General features: G+C 47.9%; 1 protein-coding gene and 1 pseudogene across 1 annotated transcript; one reads left to right on the forward strand and one right to left on the reverse strand.

The window, feature by feature from the left end:
• Positions 1-270: 270 nt before the first annotated feature.
• LOC121014274 (UBX domain-containing protein 2B-like) lies at positions 271-4968 on the forward strand (annotated as a pseudogene).
• A 9140-nt stretch (positions 4969-14108) lies between these two features.
• On the reverse strand, positions 14109-17393 carry INHA (inhibin subunit alpha). The gene is made up of 2 exons (XM_040450900.1): positions 17060-17393; positions 14109-15117 (listed from the first exon to the last, which is right to left on the reverse strand). Exons 1-2 carry the CDS (start codon positions 17331-17333, stop codon positions 14285-14287), a joined length of 1107 nt encoding a protein of 368 aa, XP_040306834.1. The 5' UTR covers positions 17334-17393; the 3' UTR covers positions 14109-14284.
• Positions 17394-18255: the final 862 nt, after the last annotated feature.

An 18255-nucleotide genomic window follows, 5' to 3' on the forward strand; every position in this document is an offset into this window, starting at 1 on the left:
CTGGAGAGGCCCTGTGCCTGGCACCGATGGCCCCAGGATTGAGTGGTCAGAGGCAGCTCTTTCTACATAAGTTACCACACATTGTTTCTCTTGGCTCTGATACCAGACCTAGCCACAAAAGACTGCCCAGGAATTGGCCCGGTTGACAGAATCAGACATATGGGACAAATCAGCAGCATTACAGGAGGTCTGGCATGAGAACACTGCTTTAGACCGTGACCAAGAGAGCCCATCAGAGCCTGGTTCCAGGAGAGACTGAACACAAGGCTCATGAAGGGAAAGCCAGAGAAGCAGAAGCCAAGCTCAGCGTGAGATTAGAGAAACCAGGGCCTGAGAATGGCTGACTGAAAAGGAAGTAACAAAATAACAATATCGCAGTGACCCAACAGCAGCTGGGAGAGCCCAGCCTGAGCAGATTTTGCAGTGCTGCATAAAATAAACTGAGGGAGTCCCTGAGTGGCTCTATAAACCTGAGGTCCTTGAGAGTGCCTTAATTCTTTACACTGTCTCTGCTGGAAACCCCTAGAATCATATGGGGAGGGGTTAAGAAGCGCTGGAAGAAAGATGGGAACCTTGAGGTTAATCCAGAAAACAGAAAGGAAGAGACGAAATGAAAGCTCTATTCCTCATCAGAAGCTGGATAGGAAACCGGATTGGAGGCAGCTGTGGAGAAGACAGGAAAGCAAGCAGAATCTTGGAAAAGAAGAAAACGTCGGTTTCAGGCATAAGCCTGATGGCAGAGTCAGGTGCGTATGTGACATGTGCCTTCCATCTCAATTCTTCCTGCACACAAAGCTGGAGAGAAGAGTCCACAACAAGGGAGGAATCTGGAAGTGGAATAGTGCAACGGGAAACTCGGATCAATGGGGCAAGGAAACTAGAGAAAAGTGAGATCAAAGGGCTTAGGGTCTCCAAGGCCCTGGGGAAAGGGAAAGGCAGTGGCTGCTTTGGAATCTCAGAGCCCGAGTAGAACCTCAAAAAGTTAAAGCAGGTCTTCATTCTTTCACTGGTTCCACAAATATTTACTGAGCCCTGACTATATGCCAGATCCTGTGCTGGCTTCCGTGTAAATAAAGGAGACAACAGTATGGCTCTTGTCCTCAAGAAGCTGGCAGTGAGGGGCGCAGGGGTGGCTCAGCCAGTTGGGCGTCCAACTTCAGCTCAGGTTATGATCTTTCAGTCTGTGAGTTCAAGCCCCACGTCGAGCTCTGTGCTGACGTCTCAGAGCCTGGAGCCTCCTTCAGATTCTGTCTCCATCTCTCTCTGCCCTTCCCCGGCTCTCACTGTGTGTGTGTCTCTCTCTCAAAAATAAAATAAAAACATAATTTTTTTTTTTTAAAGAAGCTGGCAGTGAGGTGGAAGGACAGACACCAACAATCACATTTCAACATTGTGTTCACTTCCTATTGCTGTAACAAATTACACCAAACTTAGTTGCTTCAAACAGCACCCGTTTGTTACCTTACTGTTCTGAAGGTCAGAAGTCCAAAATGTATCTCACTGGGCTAAAATAAAGGTGGCAGTGGGGCTGTGTTTTTTTCTGGAGCCTCCAGGGGCGAATATGCGTTCTTGTCTTTTCCAGTTTACAGAGGCTGCCCACTTCCCTGGCCCCCTTCTGTCTTCACAGCCAGCAATGGCTAATTGGGCTTTTCTCACATCCACCCTTCTGGTGTTAACTCCTCTGGCTCCCTCTTCCACATTTAAGGACCCTGGTGATTACATTGAGCCCACCCAGGTAACCCAGGATAATGTCCATATTGTAAAGTCAGCTAATTGGCAACCTTAATTCCATCTGAAATCTTAACTCTCCCCTGTTATCTAGCGTGATATTTGCACAGGTTCCAGGGATTAAGACACAGACATCTTGAGGGAAGGGAGGAGGCCATTTTTCTACCTACCATACTCATGATGCGTGTTATGGTAGGGATAGTGCTATGGGGAGATGGTTCCAGTCCCAGACTGCAAGCTGAATACAGGCTGCAGCCTCTTGCTCTCATCCCTAATGGTTAAAAATAAAAATATACAAAGGATATAAAAATTAATGTAGGAGCGCCTGGCTAGCCCAGTCAGTAGAGTATACGACTCTTGATCTCAGGGTGTAAATTCAAGCTTCACATTGGGTGTAGAGATTAGTTAAAAATAAAATATTAAAAAAAAAAAGTGGGGTGCCTGGTGGCTCGGTCAGCTAAGCGTCTGACTCTTGGTTTCAGTTCAGGTTATAATCTCACGGTTTGTGAGTTTGAGCCCCATGTCAGTCTCCATGCTCACGGCACAAAGCCTGCTTGGGATTCTCTCTCTCCCTCTCTGCTCCTTTCCCCCTTGCCTGTCTCTGTCTCTCTCAAAATAAATAAATTAACTTTAAAAAAAAAAAAAAGAGGATAGATCAGCACTAAGAAAAAAATGAATTCAAGAGGAAGAAGTGAGGGAGCAAACAGCAATGGTAAGCAAAGACTTTAGTAAATTCATTCAAACTAAAATGTAGGACAAAATAGGCCCACACATACAAAGGAGGGAGGGAGGAAGAAAAAACAATAAAGGATAAGAGCGGGGGGGGGGGGGCTGGAGAGAGGGCAAGGGCAGTGCCTAGCCCACAGGGTAGATGAGAGAGGAGGTCACAGGGCCAAGGCCCCCAAGCACACAGGATTTGCAATTTTTTTTTTTTTAAGTAGGCTCCATATCCAATGTAGGGCTTGAACTCACAACCTTGAGATCAAGAGTCATATGCTCTACTGATGGAGCCAGCCAGGCACCCCAGGATTTGCAGAATTTAATAAGAATGTGAAGACCTTACAAAGAAACCTGAAAACAGGGGTGCCTGGCTGGCTCAGTCAGTTGGATGTTCAACTCTTGACTTTGGCTCAGGTCATTCATTATTCCAGGGTCATGAGATTGAGCCCCGTGTCACGTTTTGTGCCAAGCGTGGAGCCTGCGTGAGATTCTCTCTCCCTCCGCCCCTCTCCCCCCCCCTCATGCTTTCTTTCTCTAAAATAAAAATAAATAAATAAAAATTTTTTAAATAAAATAAAGAAACCTGAAAACAACCTAAGTGATGATGTATCAAGATATAAATTGGACTCAGGACTCAGGACTGAGGTGGCTCAGTCGGTTAAGCAACCATCAGCTCAGGTCATGATCTCATGGCTTTGTGATTGCATGGCTGTGCTGACACCTCGGAGTCTGGAGTCAGCTTCTGATTCTGTGTCTCCCAATCTTTCTCTGCCCCTCTCCTGCTTGTACTCTCTCTTTCTCAAAATAAATAAATAAACATTTAAGAAAGAAAGAAAGAAAGAAAGAAAGAAAGAAAGAAAGAAAGAAAGAAAGAAAGAAAGAAAGAAAAGGAAAGAAAGAAAAGGAAAGAAAGAAAAAGAGAGAGAGAGGGAAGGAGGGAGGAAGGAAGGAAGGAAGGAAGGAAGGAAGGAAGGAATTGGCCTGGGCAGAAATGCAAATCTTCCAAATTTGATAGGCCTAAAGTTACAGTCTTTAAAAGACCATGAAGACTACGTCAAAGGTTTTCCTGCTATTGAAGATATGTTCCCTTGGTTAAGGTGCTGACCACATCACTTCTCTGTAAGGTGCTGTGCAAATGAACATGAGTACAGAAGATCACATGTAATTCAACTTTCAACTGGAAAAGTTGTGAATGAACTTTTCAAAGAGGCGAGGGAACATTGGATGTCCCTCTGAAAGAAGCCACGTGAGCCTTGAGTGAGGACAAACAAAAGTCATTTGCATGTAGAAGGTACAGGTTGGGGCATTCCTTTTGTAAGGAACGAATGCATCTATAGACCAAATCAGCCACAGGATGTTCAGATTTTGCTTAAAACAGTTTCAATAACAGTTTCAGTTTAGATGATGGTGAGTTGAAACCATACAATGATCCAACAAATGTTCAATTTCTGGAATCTGTTAAGGGTGACTCTGCGTGTATGCTTGAAATTCAGCAACTTATACTAGAAATCCTTTAAAGTGACATTACTGTTGGCAGAAGGTTTCAAAAGAGACTCCCCTGGAACTTCAGTGACTGGTTCACGGTGACCAAGTGAATTTGGATATGGAGAATGGTCAAGATCAAGAATACCTAAAGCCTAGAATAAGGTTCAAGGCTTTCCATGGAGAAAGACAAACCTTTGGAAGACTTACACCTGAAATTGTCAGTACACCTTCTTCCCCAGAAGAGGAGAAGAAGTCAATACTTAATGCAGTTGTTCTTATTGATGATTCAGGGCCAACAAAACCCAATTCAAATCCAGGGGCGCCATGCTGGCTCCGTCAGTAGACAATGTGACTCTTGATCTCAGGATCGTGAGTTTGAGACCCACATTGAGCATACAGATTATTTTTATTTTTTTATGAATTATTTTTTAAAGTTTATCTATTTATTTTGAGAGAGACAGGGAGAGACAGTGGGGGAAGGGCAGAGAGACAGAGAGACAGAGAGAGACAGAGAATCCCAAGCAGACTCCAAGCTGCCAGCACCACTCGGGGCTCCATCTCACAAGCCATGAGATCATGACCTGAGCCAAGATCAAGAGTTGGACCCTTAACCCACTAGCCACCCAGGCACCCCTAGAGATTACTTCAAAAAAAATTCAGGGGCGCCTGGGTGGCTCAGTTGGTTAAGCGACCAGCTCCGGCTCAGGTCATGATCTCACGGTTTGTGAGTTCGAGCCCCGCATCAAGCTCTGTGCTGACAGCTCAGAGCCTGGAGCCTGCTTCAGATTCTATGTCTCCCTCTCTCTCTACCCCTCACCTGCTCATGCTCTGTGTCTCTCTGTCTCTCAATAATAAACATAAAAAAAAAAAAAAAAACAGAATTCAATCTGGGTTAGCAGATGACAGTCATTTGATACGAAGATGCAATAGTGCACCAGACAGTTTATCCTGGATGTTGGGGACTTTATTGCACAGTCTCATCCTGAATTTCCAAGTTTTCACTTTATTCTCATGACTTCATTTCCAAATAGCTGATTAAAGGCTAGGAAAGAGTATGTGCCATATTAGTAAGGAAAATACTTTCAACATTAAAACAAATGATTTTTATTACTTTTATTTATTTTTTTTAAAGTTTATTTTCAGAGAGAGAGAGAGAGAGCATGAGTGGGATAGGGGCAGAGAGAGAGGGAGAGAGAGAATCCCAGGCAGGCTCCTCACTGTCTGCGCAGAACTGGACACAGGGCTCAAACTCACAAATCATGCGATCATGACCCGAACCGAAATCAAGAGTTGGATACTTCACCGACTGAACCACCCAGGTGCCTCTTTAGTGCTTTTATAAATACATTTTGGTTTTATTCTTATTATTAAGGTCTTCCAGCCTTGGTATAGATAATATTGGACTAAGGATGAATCTTGAAATTAATATGTTTGAGTTTTTAGTTGCAGGGCTGGCTTATGGGGATAGCTTTTTTGTTTTTTAAGTAAACTCTACACCTAGCAGAGGCTCAAACTCAGGACCCCCTCCCCCCCAGATCAAGTTGCATGTTCTACCTCTTGAGCCAGCCACACACCCCATGGTGATAGCTTTTAAACATCCAGGCAACCCAATTTGTTACATGTTCACTGTTAATGTAACAACATTTATTTGCAGAAAAATGAACAAACCCCCTTTGCGATAAATGTATTTGGTAGAATTTGCACTACAGTTTCTTTCTTTTTTTTTTTTAATTGTCACTGGTTTTTGTTTTTTTTTTTTTTTCAACGTTTATTTATTTTTGGGACAGAGAGAGACAGAGCATGAACGGGGGAGGGGCAGAGAGAGAGGGAGACACAGAATCCGAAACAGGCTCCAGGCTCTGAGCCATCAGCCCAGAGCCCGACGCAGGGCTCGAACTCACGGACCGCGAGATCATGACCTGGCTGAAGTCGGACGCCCAACCGACTGCGCCACCCAGGCACCCCTGCACTACAGTTTCTTAATGCTGCATTGACCAACAACCATTAAGAAATTTTTTTAGGAAATTAAGTTGAAAGTTTTTCTGTGATATATACCAAAAAGTATCTGTATTCTTATTTTGAAATCGTTTGATCAGATAATAATTATTTCTCCTGTTTAGATTTTATGCCTCCTTTTTTCAAAACTTTTTTATTGTTTTTTTATTTATTTTGTTGAGAGACGGAGAGCAAGCTGGGGAGGGGCAGAGAGACAGAGGGAGACACGGAATCTGAAGCAGGCTCCAGGCTCCAAGCTGTTAACACAGAGCCTGATGCGGGGCTGGAACTCACAACTGTGAGATCATGACCTGAGCTGAAGTTGGATGCTTAACCGACTGAGCCACCCAGGTGTCCCAAGATTTTATGCTTCCTTTTTACTTATTGATTTAACTACATTAATAGTATCAAAAAATACAGTTTGGTTCTATTTTGTAGAGCTGTGACCATCATAAACCAGAAATAAAAGGATATAAAAGTCAACAGTCCTTGAAAAGATGTGATAAGTTTTTATTCTTTTTTTTAAGGTTTTATTTTTTATTTATTTTTTAATATTTTTTTTAGGGCACTGGCTGGCTCAGTCGGTTAAGCATCTGACTTGGGCTCAGGTCATGATCTCATGATTCATAAGTTCGAGCCCTGCCTCGGGCTCTGTACTGACAGCTCTGTGTCTCCTTCTCTCTCTCTGCCCCTCCCCCTGCTCATGCTCTGTCTCTCTCTCAAAAATAAATAAACATCCAACATAATTTTTAATTTTAATAATTTAATTTTAATTTGATAATTTAATGTTAATAATTTTATTAATAATTTTTAATGTTTATTTTTGAGAGAGAGACAGAGAATCCCAAGCAAGCTCCGTGCCATCAGCGCAGAGCCCAACATGGGGCTCCATCTCAAGAACATCAATAACATGACCTGAGCCAAAACCAAGAGTCAGACGCTTAACTGACTAAGCCACCCAGGCGCCCCAAGGTTTTATTTTTAAGTAATCTCTACACCCAACACGGGGCTTGAGCTCACAACCCTGAGATCAAGCGTCACATGCTCCACTGACTGACCCAGCCAGGAGCCCCAGGAGCACTTTAAAATGGAGTCATTACAGTCCCTCCCAGAGACTGTCCTGATCACATTCATTCAACATAGTCTTCTAGGAGACCCACTGTATATCCTGAAAACTGTTCAAACTGCTCAACTCAAAATATATTCTACTCCAGGACAAAACCAGTCTAGAGACTCAGGAATGTATCGTCTGTCAGACACACTGGATCTAAGGAATGACCTCCGTAAGTGTTTGCATTTCTGCTGAACCCAAGCATTTCCTGAATGAGGTGGGCCACATCAGGAACGATAGAAAAGCTTTCTCTTCTTCCCAGATACCCTGTCATCTTTGGTCACTACTCCTGATTAGTTTCCTATTACTGCCACAACAGATTTCTACGAATTTAGTGGCTTAAAATAACACAGACTTTCCGTCTTACAATTCCATAGGTTAGAAGTCCACCATGGGTCTTGGTGGCTAAAATCCAGGTGACAGCTGGGCTGCATTTTTTTCAGGAGGCTCTAGAGGAAGATCATCTCCTTACTCTTCCACCTTCTAGAGCCTTCCCGTATCTCTTAGATTGTAGCCCCCTTTTTGTACATTTCTGACCCTTCTTCCACAATCCCATCTCTGCAACAGCCAGGGAGTTTCCCTGTGTTAATGGACTCCTGTGATTAGATTGGCCCACTGGATAATCCAGGATTATCCCCCCATCTTAAAGTCTGTAGGAACCTCAATCACACCTGCAAAGTGGCCTTTGCCATGTTAATTAACACTTTACAGTTTCCTTCCGGTAGGAAGGAAAGTTTCTCTCCAGGGGAAAACCTGTCCTTTGCCTTTTCCAATTTATAGAAGCTGCTGGCATCCTTGGATCTTGGCCATATCACTGCAATCTCTGTTTCTGGCCTTACAATTTTGATTCTCCTGCCTCCCCCTTACACAGATCCTTGTGATTACATTTAGTCTACCTAGATGACCCAGAATAATCTCCCCATCTCAAAACTCTTGACTCGGGGCGCCTGGGTGGCGCAGTCGGTTAAGTGTCCGACTTCAGCCAGGTCACGATCTCGCGATCCGTGAGTTCGAGCCCCGCGTCAGGCTCTGGGCTGATGGCTCAGAGCCTGGAGCCTGTTTCGGATTCTGTGTCTCCCTCTCTCTCTGCCCCTCCCCCGTTCATGCTCTGTCTCTCTCTGTCCCAAAAATAAATAAATGTTGAAAAAAAAAAAGAAAACTAAAAAAAAAAAAAAAAAAAAATTCTTGACTTAATCACATTGGTAAATCCCTTTTATCATACATGGTAACCTATTCACAGATTTGGGGGTTAGGATGTGAACATTTTTGGAGGGCCATTATTCTGCCTGCCACAGTCTACCTTTGCCCCCCAGATTCACATCCATCCCAAGTAAAATCACCCCATCCAAAGGTGCTCAAAAGTGTCAACCCATTACAGCATCGACTCAAAGCCCGAAATTTTATCAGAATCTCACCAACTTGAAAGTCCCAAATCTCATTATTTAAATTATCTAAAGTATGGGTGAGGATGTGGGTATGATTCCTGGGGCATAATTGCTCTCCATCTGTGCACCTGTGAACCAACAAAAACAGTTCTTTGCTCCCAAATATAATGGGAAGACAGTCATAGAGTAATGGTAACAGATGTTCCCATTCATAAAACAGAAAATGGAATGAACGAAGGAGCTACCAGTCCCAAGCAATGTAGCAATCCAGCCAGGAAGACTGCATTCATTAGGTTTGAAGGCCTGGGAATAATCTGTGGCTTCCGGCTCCACCCTTTGAGCCTGTGACTCCTTATCAGAATCATTGCTATTTCATGAGAGGTGGCACGTGTTTATAGCTGAGGAGTTTCATCAGCTTGTTTCCTGCCTGTAGACAAACAATACTTTCACATTGTGAAAGTGCACAGCATGCTGCTTCATTGAGTCATTTTCCTGAATTCCTTTTACTGAATCCCTGCAGTCATTGCAGCTTTTATTTGCTTTTTAATTTCTTTAGTGTTTATTTTTGAGAGAAAGCAATACGAGTGCAAACAGAGAGGGGCAAAGAGAAACGAGACACAGAATCTGAAACAGGCCCTAGGCTCTGAGCTGTCAGCACAGAGCCCAACGCGGGGCTCGAACCCACAAACCGCGAGATCATGACCTGAGCCGAAGTGGGACGCCCAATTGACTGAGCCACCCAGGTGCCCCAAATCGTTGTAGCTTTTAAAAATGTATATTGGTCTCAAGAAAGATGGTGTCACAGTGAGCAGTTAGACAGCCCCGTGTGAGGTCAGTTGTTTTGCAGGATATAGGTAACGAAAATGAAGAATGTTTTCAGTGGAAAAGAAAAAAAAAGGACAAGACATTTGTGAGATCAAAAGTGATTGTGGAGGAGGAGGAGGAGGAGGAGGAGGAGGAGGAAGAAGAAGGAGGAGGAGAGGAAGAAGGGAAAGGAAAGGAAAGGAAAAAGGAAAGGAAAGAAGAGAGGAAGAAAGGAAGAAAAGTAGGAAGGAAGGAAGAGAGGAAGAAAGGAAGGAAGGGAGGAAGGGAGGAAGAAAGAAATTGCCATCTCCACAAGTGTCCTGGCACTAGGATATCTCCCTTACCAATGAGCACAGTTTCATATCCTCAGCAGGCACATTTGGAGAACAGTGGAGAGGAGAGGCCATGTGGTAATGCAGCATAGTGGTGGGTGCACAGATTCTGGAACCAGACTTCTGGAGTCCAAATCCTGGCTCCACCACTTAGACATGTGACTCTGGATAAATTAATTAATCTCTCATACCTCCATTTTCTCATCTGTGCAATGGGTGTGATATCAGTGCGCACCTCATAGGATGGTTATGAGGATTGGATGAGCTCTTACTTGTAACGTGCCTGGCACATAGTAAGCTCTATATAGCTCTTTGTTGTATAAATAGTAAAATTAATAAAACAAGATTATTTGGTGGGGGGAGTGTGATTTCTAAGGAAAAAAAAGGTAATGGCAGGACTGGAAATAAAGTCAATGAAAGTCCTCAGAATATAACGTTTCAGAATGTAGAGTTTCAACATAAGGCATGATATCATTTGTGGAGGAAAAAGCTATTTCTACAAGGTGTATGTCTATATGTAAATTCATAGAAATGTGTCTGGCAGGATACTTACTTCTATGGAGGGGACGACCAAGGAGAACCTCAGCATTATTTTCCATATTTGCAACCTGACCGAGAGAACATATCTGCGTGTTCGTTGTGAAATAACAAGCAAGCAACTTTTACTGAAAATCAACGTGAAAGAACAAAGTGCCCAGGAAACAGCAAGGAAGAGTGGTGGCTCTGCCATCTGGGAGTCAAGGGAAGTCACAGAAGAGATGACATGAGCATTGGATCTTCAAGGAGGCGTTGCCTGAGGAAAAGAGATTGGCTGAAGACAGGGCTGCTTGAGAATGAAACGATTGGTTGAGGAAGATGGGAATTTATATTTCTGGCGTGTGTGGTTGGGTGGGGAGAGGAAGGGAGGGACGGGTCTGAGATCAGGCTGTGTGGACGGGTTATAAAGGCCTGCTGTACATACTGAGGAGGTTGAACTTTGTGGACACAACTTTTTAAGCCACCCAAGGGACATGATCACAAAAGAAGTATCCTTCGGCATCCAGGTGGAAAGTAGCTGGGGAGGTGAGGATGATTGCTTAGGAACTGGTTCAGGAGGCTATTGCACTGCCTTTCGAGAATTCTCCCGGAAGTGACAGAATACCGTCTATTCAGGGAGAGAAAAGGGGCTTGATTTTAGAGATAGTTAGGAGGAGGCAGCAACAGTACCTGCCTCTAGGCATAGAGTCCACATTTTGGTGTTAACTGTACCCCGCTTTGGGGAATCACCTTTTTTCACTTTTAGCCCTTGTGCTTTAGGCTCGGGGCTACGGGGATAGGACACAGGATATATAAGTCATTAACTCATTCTGTTCCCTCAGCCACCTTTCCCGGAGGAGCACATGACCCCAATCAGGACAGTCAGGCCACCGAGACACGTTCTGGGATGTCTGGAAGCAGACTCCCTCGTGACACCAGGTGTGAGATGACAAGAACCTGGAACTGCTCAGGCTGCCGTGTGCCTGGGATGAAGTCGGCCCAAGGGAAGTCGAGCCTAGAGCTGGATCCTGGAGGCATCTTTGGAGCCCCAAAACAAGCCAAACCTTAGCCAGACGTGGTCACAAAAGTCTCACGAGCCAGTAATTATTTTAATGCTTATTCATTTTTGAGAGAGAGGGAGAAGGACAGATAGAGAGGCAGACAGACAGAGCGTGAGCAGGGGAGGGACAGAGAAAGAGCAGGGCACAGAATCCCAAGCATGCTCCAGGTTCTGAGCTGTCAGCACAGAGTCCGACATGGGGCTCGAACCCATGAACCGTGAGATCGTGATCTGAGCCGAAGTCGGACACTTAACCAACTGAGCCACCCAGGCACCCCATGAGTCAGTGGCTTTTAAATTAAAGTAAACTAAATTTAGCTTGGTTTAAGTCAGTTTGAGTTGTGTTTTCTGTTCAGACTAACTCTGAATTAAAAGTCTTCAGAGTGTTTCTAATGATTAGCACTGGAAGGAGGGGCATCTCTGAAATCTACTGCTCTTAGTCTCTTGCAAGAAGTGAGGACAAAAAGATGTCCTTAGCTACTGTCAGCCCCTCTTAGGGAGGATAGATGTGTCATTTCAATTTGCTAAGTTAGAAGAATCTAAGGCTTTAGAGATTCTGGAAGGGGTGGCCCAGACCAACGTGTGACTCCCTGACTTTGGGATTTTGCAGATCTCAGCTAGCAAAATTATAACGACAAACCTTAGGGTCCAAATTAGAATTGCTAAGTTTTAATTTGTTAAGTAACCATAAAAGAATATTATATCAGAAAAAAAATAATGCTTTTACACACTTTGTCTCTCTTCACACACACACACACACACACACACACACACACACACACACAAAGTAACTTTCAAGCCAAGGATACCTCTTAATTTTTTTTTTAATTTTTTTTAACGTTTATTTATTTTTGAGACAGAGAGAGACAGAGCATGAACGGGGGAGGGTCAGAGAGAGGGAGACACAGAGTCTGAAACAGGCTCCAGGCTCTGAGCTGTCAGCACAGAGCCTGATGTGGGTCTCGAACTCACGGGCCGCGAGATCGTGACCTGAGCCGAAGTCGGCCGCTTAACCAACTGAGCCACCCAGGCGCCCCAAAGGATATCTCTTTAAAACGAATACCTTGGGGGACACCTGGCTGGCTCAATCTATTGAGCATCCAACTCTTGATTTCGACTCAGGTAACGATCCCAGGGTCCTGGGATCAAGCCCACACTGGGCTCCATGCTGAGCACGGAGCCTGTTTGGGATTCTCTCTCTCCCTCTGCCCCTCTCCCCGGCTCATGCTGTCTCTCTCTCTCTCTCCCTCTCTCGCTCTCTCTCTCTCTCAAAAAAAATGTGAAATGAATATCTTTGGCTTTGTGAAAGACACTACACTGTACTCACTTTTCTCACTGTCTCAGGTATGTGAAAACCTTTTACCAGCAACCCGCTAACTGGCCTAGTAGAGAACCTGTGCCCTTTGGTAGAGTTTCCACCCATCAGATGTCATCCACATCCCTGGGACAGGGAAAGTCTGAACAACACAGGGTCCCAGGCCTATAGGAGGATTGCAGATCCCAGGGAAGGCCTCACTCAAAGCAGGGAGGATCTGGCAAGGAAAGCCAGACAGCGAGAGCATGGAGCTCAGAGAGACTTGAGGAACATCTCCCATTCCCAGCATTGACCTAGCCCAACCAGCCCTCTCCCCAAGTCCACCGCCTGAGTAGGGACCCCCAGGAGCCCTGAGCACAGACTAGTTGCAACGCTGGGTCTAGATGAAGGTGCTGGGAGAGACAGGAGACTGAACAGGCAGGTCCCCCCACTCGGGAGCAGGAGCAAACCAGCTGGGGATTCAGCATCAAGAGAGACAGGTTAGCTCAGGAGTGTGGATGCGGGCTATTCCCTTGTGTCATGAGGAACAGCAGCTCATTCAGCTGAGCTCAGAGTGGGGGAAGGTGTTAGCCCACGGGTGAAGGGATGGGAGTCTCGCCCCTCCACACTCCCTTCCTAGAGCAAGCAGTCACCCACCCTGTGGAGCTGGGTTCGCAGGAACAAGTCTTTGATGAGTCACAATCCAAGCTGTGGTTGTGCGGTCAATATCAGAAAGTGCTCCAACTTTCAGTCTAAGGGGCCTGAACATCCCCCTTAAAGGGAGACTGGACGGAAGCTACTGGCTTCGAGCCAGGACCCCGGGGCAGGGCAGGAGGATAACAAGACAGAGGGAGAAAGGGGAGAGTGGACAAAGCAGGAAGGAAGGCCAGGGAAGCAGGGCCCATCAAGGCAGGCAGGAATGGACTGACAGGAGACACAACGGGAAGAGAAAAGGACTTTTTGCATCCTGCTCTGGGCTCTGATCACATACACGAAGGGTGCACACGGAGGCACACAAGAGCGCATTTCTCCGACGGTAGGCTCTGCCTTTCCACGCCTCCGACGTTAAGGACTGAGTTAGGGGTTTATGTAAAGATATACCGGGCACATTAAGGGAAGCAAAGGTTTCTAGAACCTGAATCCCATGAGGCCAGGCCTCATGGAGTCTACATCAAGAGCCAGTGACAGATTCAAAGGAGTCCTGGGACCCTCAGCAAATTGAAATTCTTGGGTCTTCGTTCTTCCACGTCTCTGCCCCTGTCCACTTTCAGACTCTGCCAATTCATCCGTCTTTCCCTGACTTTCCCACCCAAGTTCCTGAGGAACCCAAGATCTGAGCTGCTCTGAACATCTATCTCAGTGGGGCCCTGAAAGCCATGATCTCTGGCCAGTCTGCAAATCAGCTGATCTTGAACTAGGGGTCCATCAGCTAAGGTAGAGAATAGCAAGGGAGAGGCATGAGGGTCAGCTGTCTCCAGAGCAGCTGTCGAGAGCTCAGAACACTTTTACGTCTTCTCCACACCAGCTCCCCACCAGATGCATGTCAAATTACAGCTCTTGAACTCCAGATCTTTAGGTCAAGTGAGGCTGTGTGACCTGAGAGCCTACAATCCTATGCTCCTGGGGCCCAGACCTGCTCCCCACCATATCAGAGAAGCCAGAGAATGCATGACGAGTCATATGCACTATGTTGTTTATTGTCACATGTTGCCCATGGGACAGGGTCATATGGGGGAGGGGGGCCCTCAGGCAGAGACGGATGGAAGGAGGCGGAAGTAAGAACCATCTATTTTCTGAACTCGGCTCTTCCTTCCAGCTGTTGATGGTGGGGGCTTGGCCACCAGCGGGACTCCCTCAGATGCAAGCACAGTGTTGCGTGAGAAGGTTGGGCACGGTCTCATACTTAAAAGAGTAACCACCATCTGAGGTGGTGCGGACACGTAGGGGCCTCATGGTCCCAGGGAGGGCAGCACAGCAGGGCCGGGCGCCTGGCACTAAAGAAAGGGGCTGGGCAGGGGTCGGAGGAGCCCCAGGGACCAGCAGGGGCAGGTCTGGTGGGGCAGTCAGCCCACAGCCACCGTGACAATAGTGGAAGATGAAGCTGGGAGGGTGCACGATCCACCGGTCCCAGCCCAGCTCCTGGAAGGAGATATTGAGGGCTGCTCGGTGACAGTCCGCGTGGGCAGCAGGTTCCTCTGGAGACCTCTGGAGCAGGCGCAGCGCGGCGGGAGACCAGGGCCAGGGCAGCGGGGGAGTGGAGCGGCGGGCTCTCTCCCCTCCGCTGGGCGGCCTGGCCCGCGTGTGGGCCACCAGGAAGGGTGTGGCCTCGGGCCGGGCCGAGCAGGAGCAGAGAGGGCAACGCAGCTGTAGCACCAGGACGGGGTGGGTCAGCAGAGGGAGGGCAGAGGTGGCCAGGTGCAGCACGGCCCAGCGAGAGGGGGCCTGGCCCAACGACATGGGCACAGCCATGGGGACCCCTGATGACAGCGCCAGCAGGCTCAGCAGGGGTCCAGAGCTGTTGGAGGCTGCTCTGCCCTGCCTGTCCAGTCCCGTGTGGAACCACAGGTGGGCTGATGTCACCTGGCGGCTGCGTGTGTGCTTGGACGGCTGGAACACATACGTGAAGAGGCTCTCCTCGGCCTCCTGGGTCAGCTCTCTGGCAGGCGGCTCATCCCCACAGCTGGCACCTGCAGGAGATAGCGGGAAGGGAGAGGGCAGCCCGGACTGGCGGAGCCTGGGACCCCTCCTCCTCAGCCACTCTCCTGAGTGCTCTGTCAGACTTGGGGCCCGTCTCCAGTCTTGAGAGAACCGACAGAGGCTCTCCATTTGTTATTTCATCTCTATAGGACGCAGAAAATACAAGACGTTGCCAACTTCCCTCTGAAGTGGTTTTACCTATTAACATTCCTACCAGCAACGTATATACGAGGCCCTGCCCACCCTCTACTTTCACTTGGAGCTGTTAGACCTGAATCTCTGCTCACTGATAGTGTGAAATGGATGAATTAGATACACAGGCAATTGTTTACTACCTCATATATCTTTTTACAAGTCAGAAATGTTGCACGATAAACTCTTTAAAACAATTCCGCTTGGGGCACCTGGGTGGCTCAGTGGGTTAAGCGTCCGACTTCAGCTCAGGTCATGATCTCACGGTCCGTGAGTTCAAGCCCCGCGTCGGGCTCTGTGCTGAGGCTCAGAGCCTGTGCTCAGAGCCTGGAGCCTGCTTTGGATTCTGTGTCTTCCTCTCTCTCTGACCCTCCCCCGTTCATGCTCTGTCTCTCTCTGTCTCAAAAATAAATAAACATTAAAAAAAAAAAAAAACAATTCCGCTTAAGGGGCGCCGGGACGGCTCAGTCATTTGAACTTCCCACTCTTGGCCATGATCTTGAGGTTCGTGGGATTGGACCCTGTGTCGGGGTCAGTGCTGACAGCAAGATGTCTGCTGGGGATTCTCTCTCCCCCTCACTCTCTGCCCCTCCCCACTCATGCACACGCTCTTTCTCTCTCTTTCTCTCTCTCTCAAAATATATAAATAAACGTTTAAAAAACACACACACAATTCCACTTAAAAAAAAAAAAAAAGGTTAATACCAGAAAGAAAAAGGAGGGACAGGAGGGGAAGGTAAATAGCCTAGGATAGAGGGCAGGGCTTTCTAAGAAAGGTGATTGGCCAGAGGGTTACTGGAGGGGTTGTGGGAGGGGGCATGGGCTAAATGGGTAAGGGGCATTAAGGAATCTACTCCTGAAATCATTGTTGCACTACATGCTAACTAATTTGCATGTAAATTTAAAAAATAAAATTAAAGTTAAAAAAAAGAGAGAGAGAGAGAAGGAAGGTGGTTGGCATCCTTCCCCAACAGGTATGCAGGCTATACTAAACAATCACGGACTAGTTGACGGACTGGGGTTAGAACGATAGTGTGACACAGATTCTGTTATAAATCTCACAAGTGATGTATTTTGCAGATAAGGAGAAAGGGTTACAAAATTGAACTACTAAGTGGCCAGGCTGGGATTCTGCCCCATCCCAGAGCCACACCAACTCACAGTGCTGCACGAGGACTAAAGCACAGGGAGGCAGGGGGTCCCCTCTGAGGGAAAGATGGGCCAGATTATGAGAAAGTCCACCCGGAAGAGGACTTTATTGGTTCAGTCAGTGGAACATGGGAACGTGCATAAGGAGATGAGGAGTCAAGAGAAAGTAGACTAATTTTTCTGGAAAAGTGTCTCAACTAATCTCACTCCTGCACCTCTGATACCTTCTCAAGCCTCAGCTAATTGGGGCTAAAGAAACAAGATTCCGAGCAGGGAGTGGAGGCAGAGAAAGAGGGAAAGGTGGAAGGAAGGGGCCGATACCCAAATATCTCTGTCGCTAGAGGCTCTAGGTCTCCCCAATGAGTATCTCCCAAATGCCTCCTCTCAGCCTTACATCATTTCACTTAATCCTCAGAGGTAGGCATTACTGCCCGTTTTAAGGTGAGGAAACGGAAGCTCAGGAAGGTTTAGTAACTGGTCCCCTGTTGCAAAGCCAGTTGAGCGGACCTGTCTGGCTCCCAAGCCCACGCCGTATGTACCACACTGCTTCTCAAAGTCAAAGTCACCCTGCCAGTTCCCTGCCCTCATTACCTGTAGTTGGGAACAGGATGGCCTGGGAGACATCCTCCTCCTCCCTGGGCTGAGGGCCCCTGTGCACGAAGCCCCCCTGGGCATGTCTTCGAGGCAGACGCCTGACTCCAGGATCCCCACTTTCCTCGGTCACTGCCGGAGGCCCCAAAGCATCCAAGAACAGGGCCCTCACCTTGGCCAGGACAAGTTCCCGGTCCAGCTCTGGCCCGGGGCAGCCATGCCCACTCTTCAGAGACAGCAGTAAGAGGAGCAGGAGTGGAGGCTGGGGCAACATGGCTCACCCAGCGGAGGGCCAGCGGTGTCCGGTGCCCTTTCTGTCAGGGTCTGCCCCCCACCCCCCCGCCTCCCCACTCTGCCCTCCCATCCCAGTACCGGCCCTCTTCTACCCCTCTCATCCCAGTCTCCCCAGTCCTTCCCACGCCCTGCAGTCCAAGTTGCCCCTGCCCATGGCATTGAGACCTCCTATCTCTGACGCAGATGTCTGTGGCCCTGAGCCTTATCTCCCACTCCTGCCAGGCATGTGGGGGAGGGGGCTGGTGAGCGTTCTCACCCGGAGTGACCTGACCTACACATACAACCTACAACCCTTTCTCCCTATTCTCTCTCTCAAACACACACACACACACACACACACACACACACACACACACACAGCCACATCCCAGCACCCAGCACAGAGGTGACATCAGGTACAACAGGAGCCTGGGAGCTGGGGTCAGCCAGCTCCTAACAGTGTTACTCGTCGTCGTCGGGGAGACAGAATGCGCCAGCCCCTCAGATCTTGGGCGAGGGGGGGCGGTGGCTTTCAACCAAGCAGCTGCTGGGCGGGTCATGGGGGGGAAGGGCTGAGGTCGGGGCTAGAACTGGGGCTAGGGCCGGGGGCAGGTGGTCCCGCCTGCTCTAAACTTAGCCTGGAGGAGCCAGTCTGGGCTCTTGTCCTCCAGCTGTGTCATCAGAGAATATTTTTGGGATTGGCAGCTGCAGGCGCCTCTGCCACTCAGGCCCAAGCCTGGCGGGCGGTTGGGGACCTGGCGGCTGGAGGTGGGAGGGAGGAGGGGAAAGAGGCCCAGGCTGTGGGAGGGGGCTGGGAAGAGAGGCTCTCCGGAGCAGGAAGCCAGGCCGCGGGCAGGGGAGGCTGCGGGGCCCCTCGCTGCAAAGGCAAACAGGAAGGACTGCCCCTCGAGCTCTCGACTCGG

This window comes from Herpailurus yagouaroundi, unplaced genomic scaffold (genome assembly GCF_014898765.1).
Source record: "Herpailurus yagouaroundi ecotype Mexico unplaced genomic scaffold, PumYag 202, whole genome shotgun sequence".
In the NCBI taxonomy this organism is placed as follows: domain Eukaryota; kingdom Metazoa; phylum Chordata; class Mammalia; order Carnivora; family Felidae; genus Herpailurus; species Herpailurus yagouaroundi.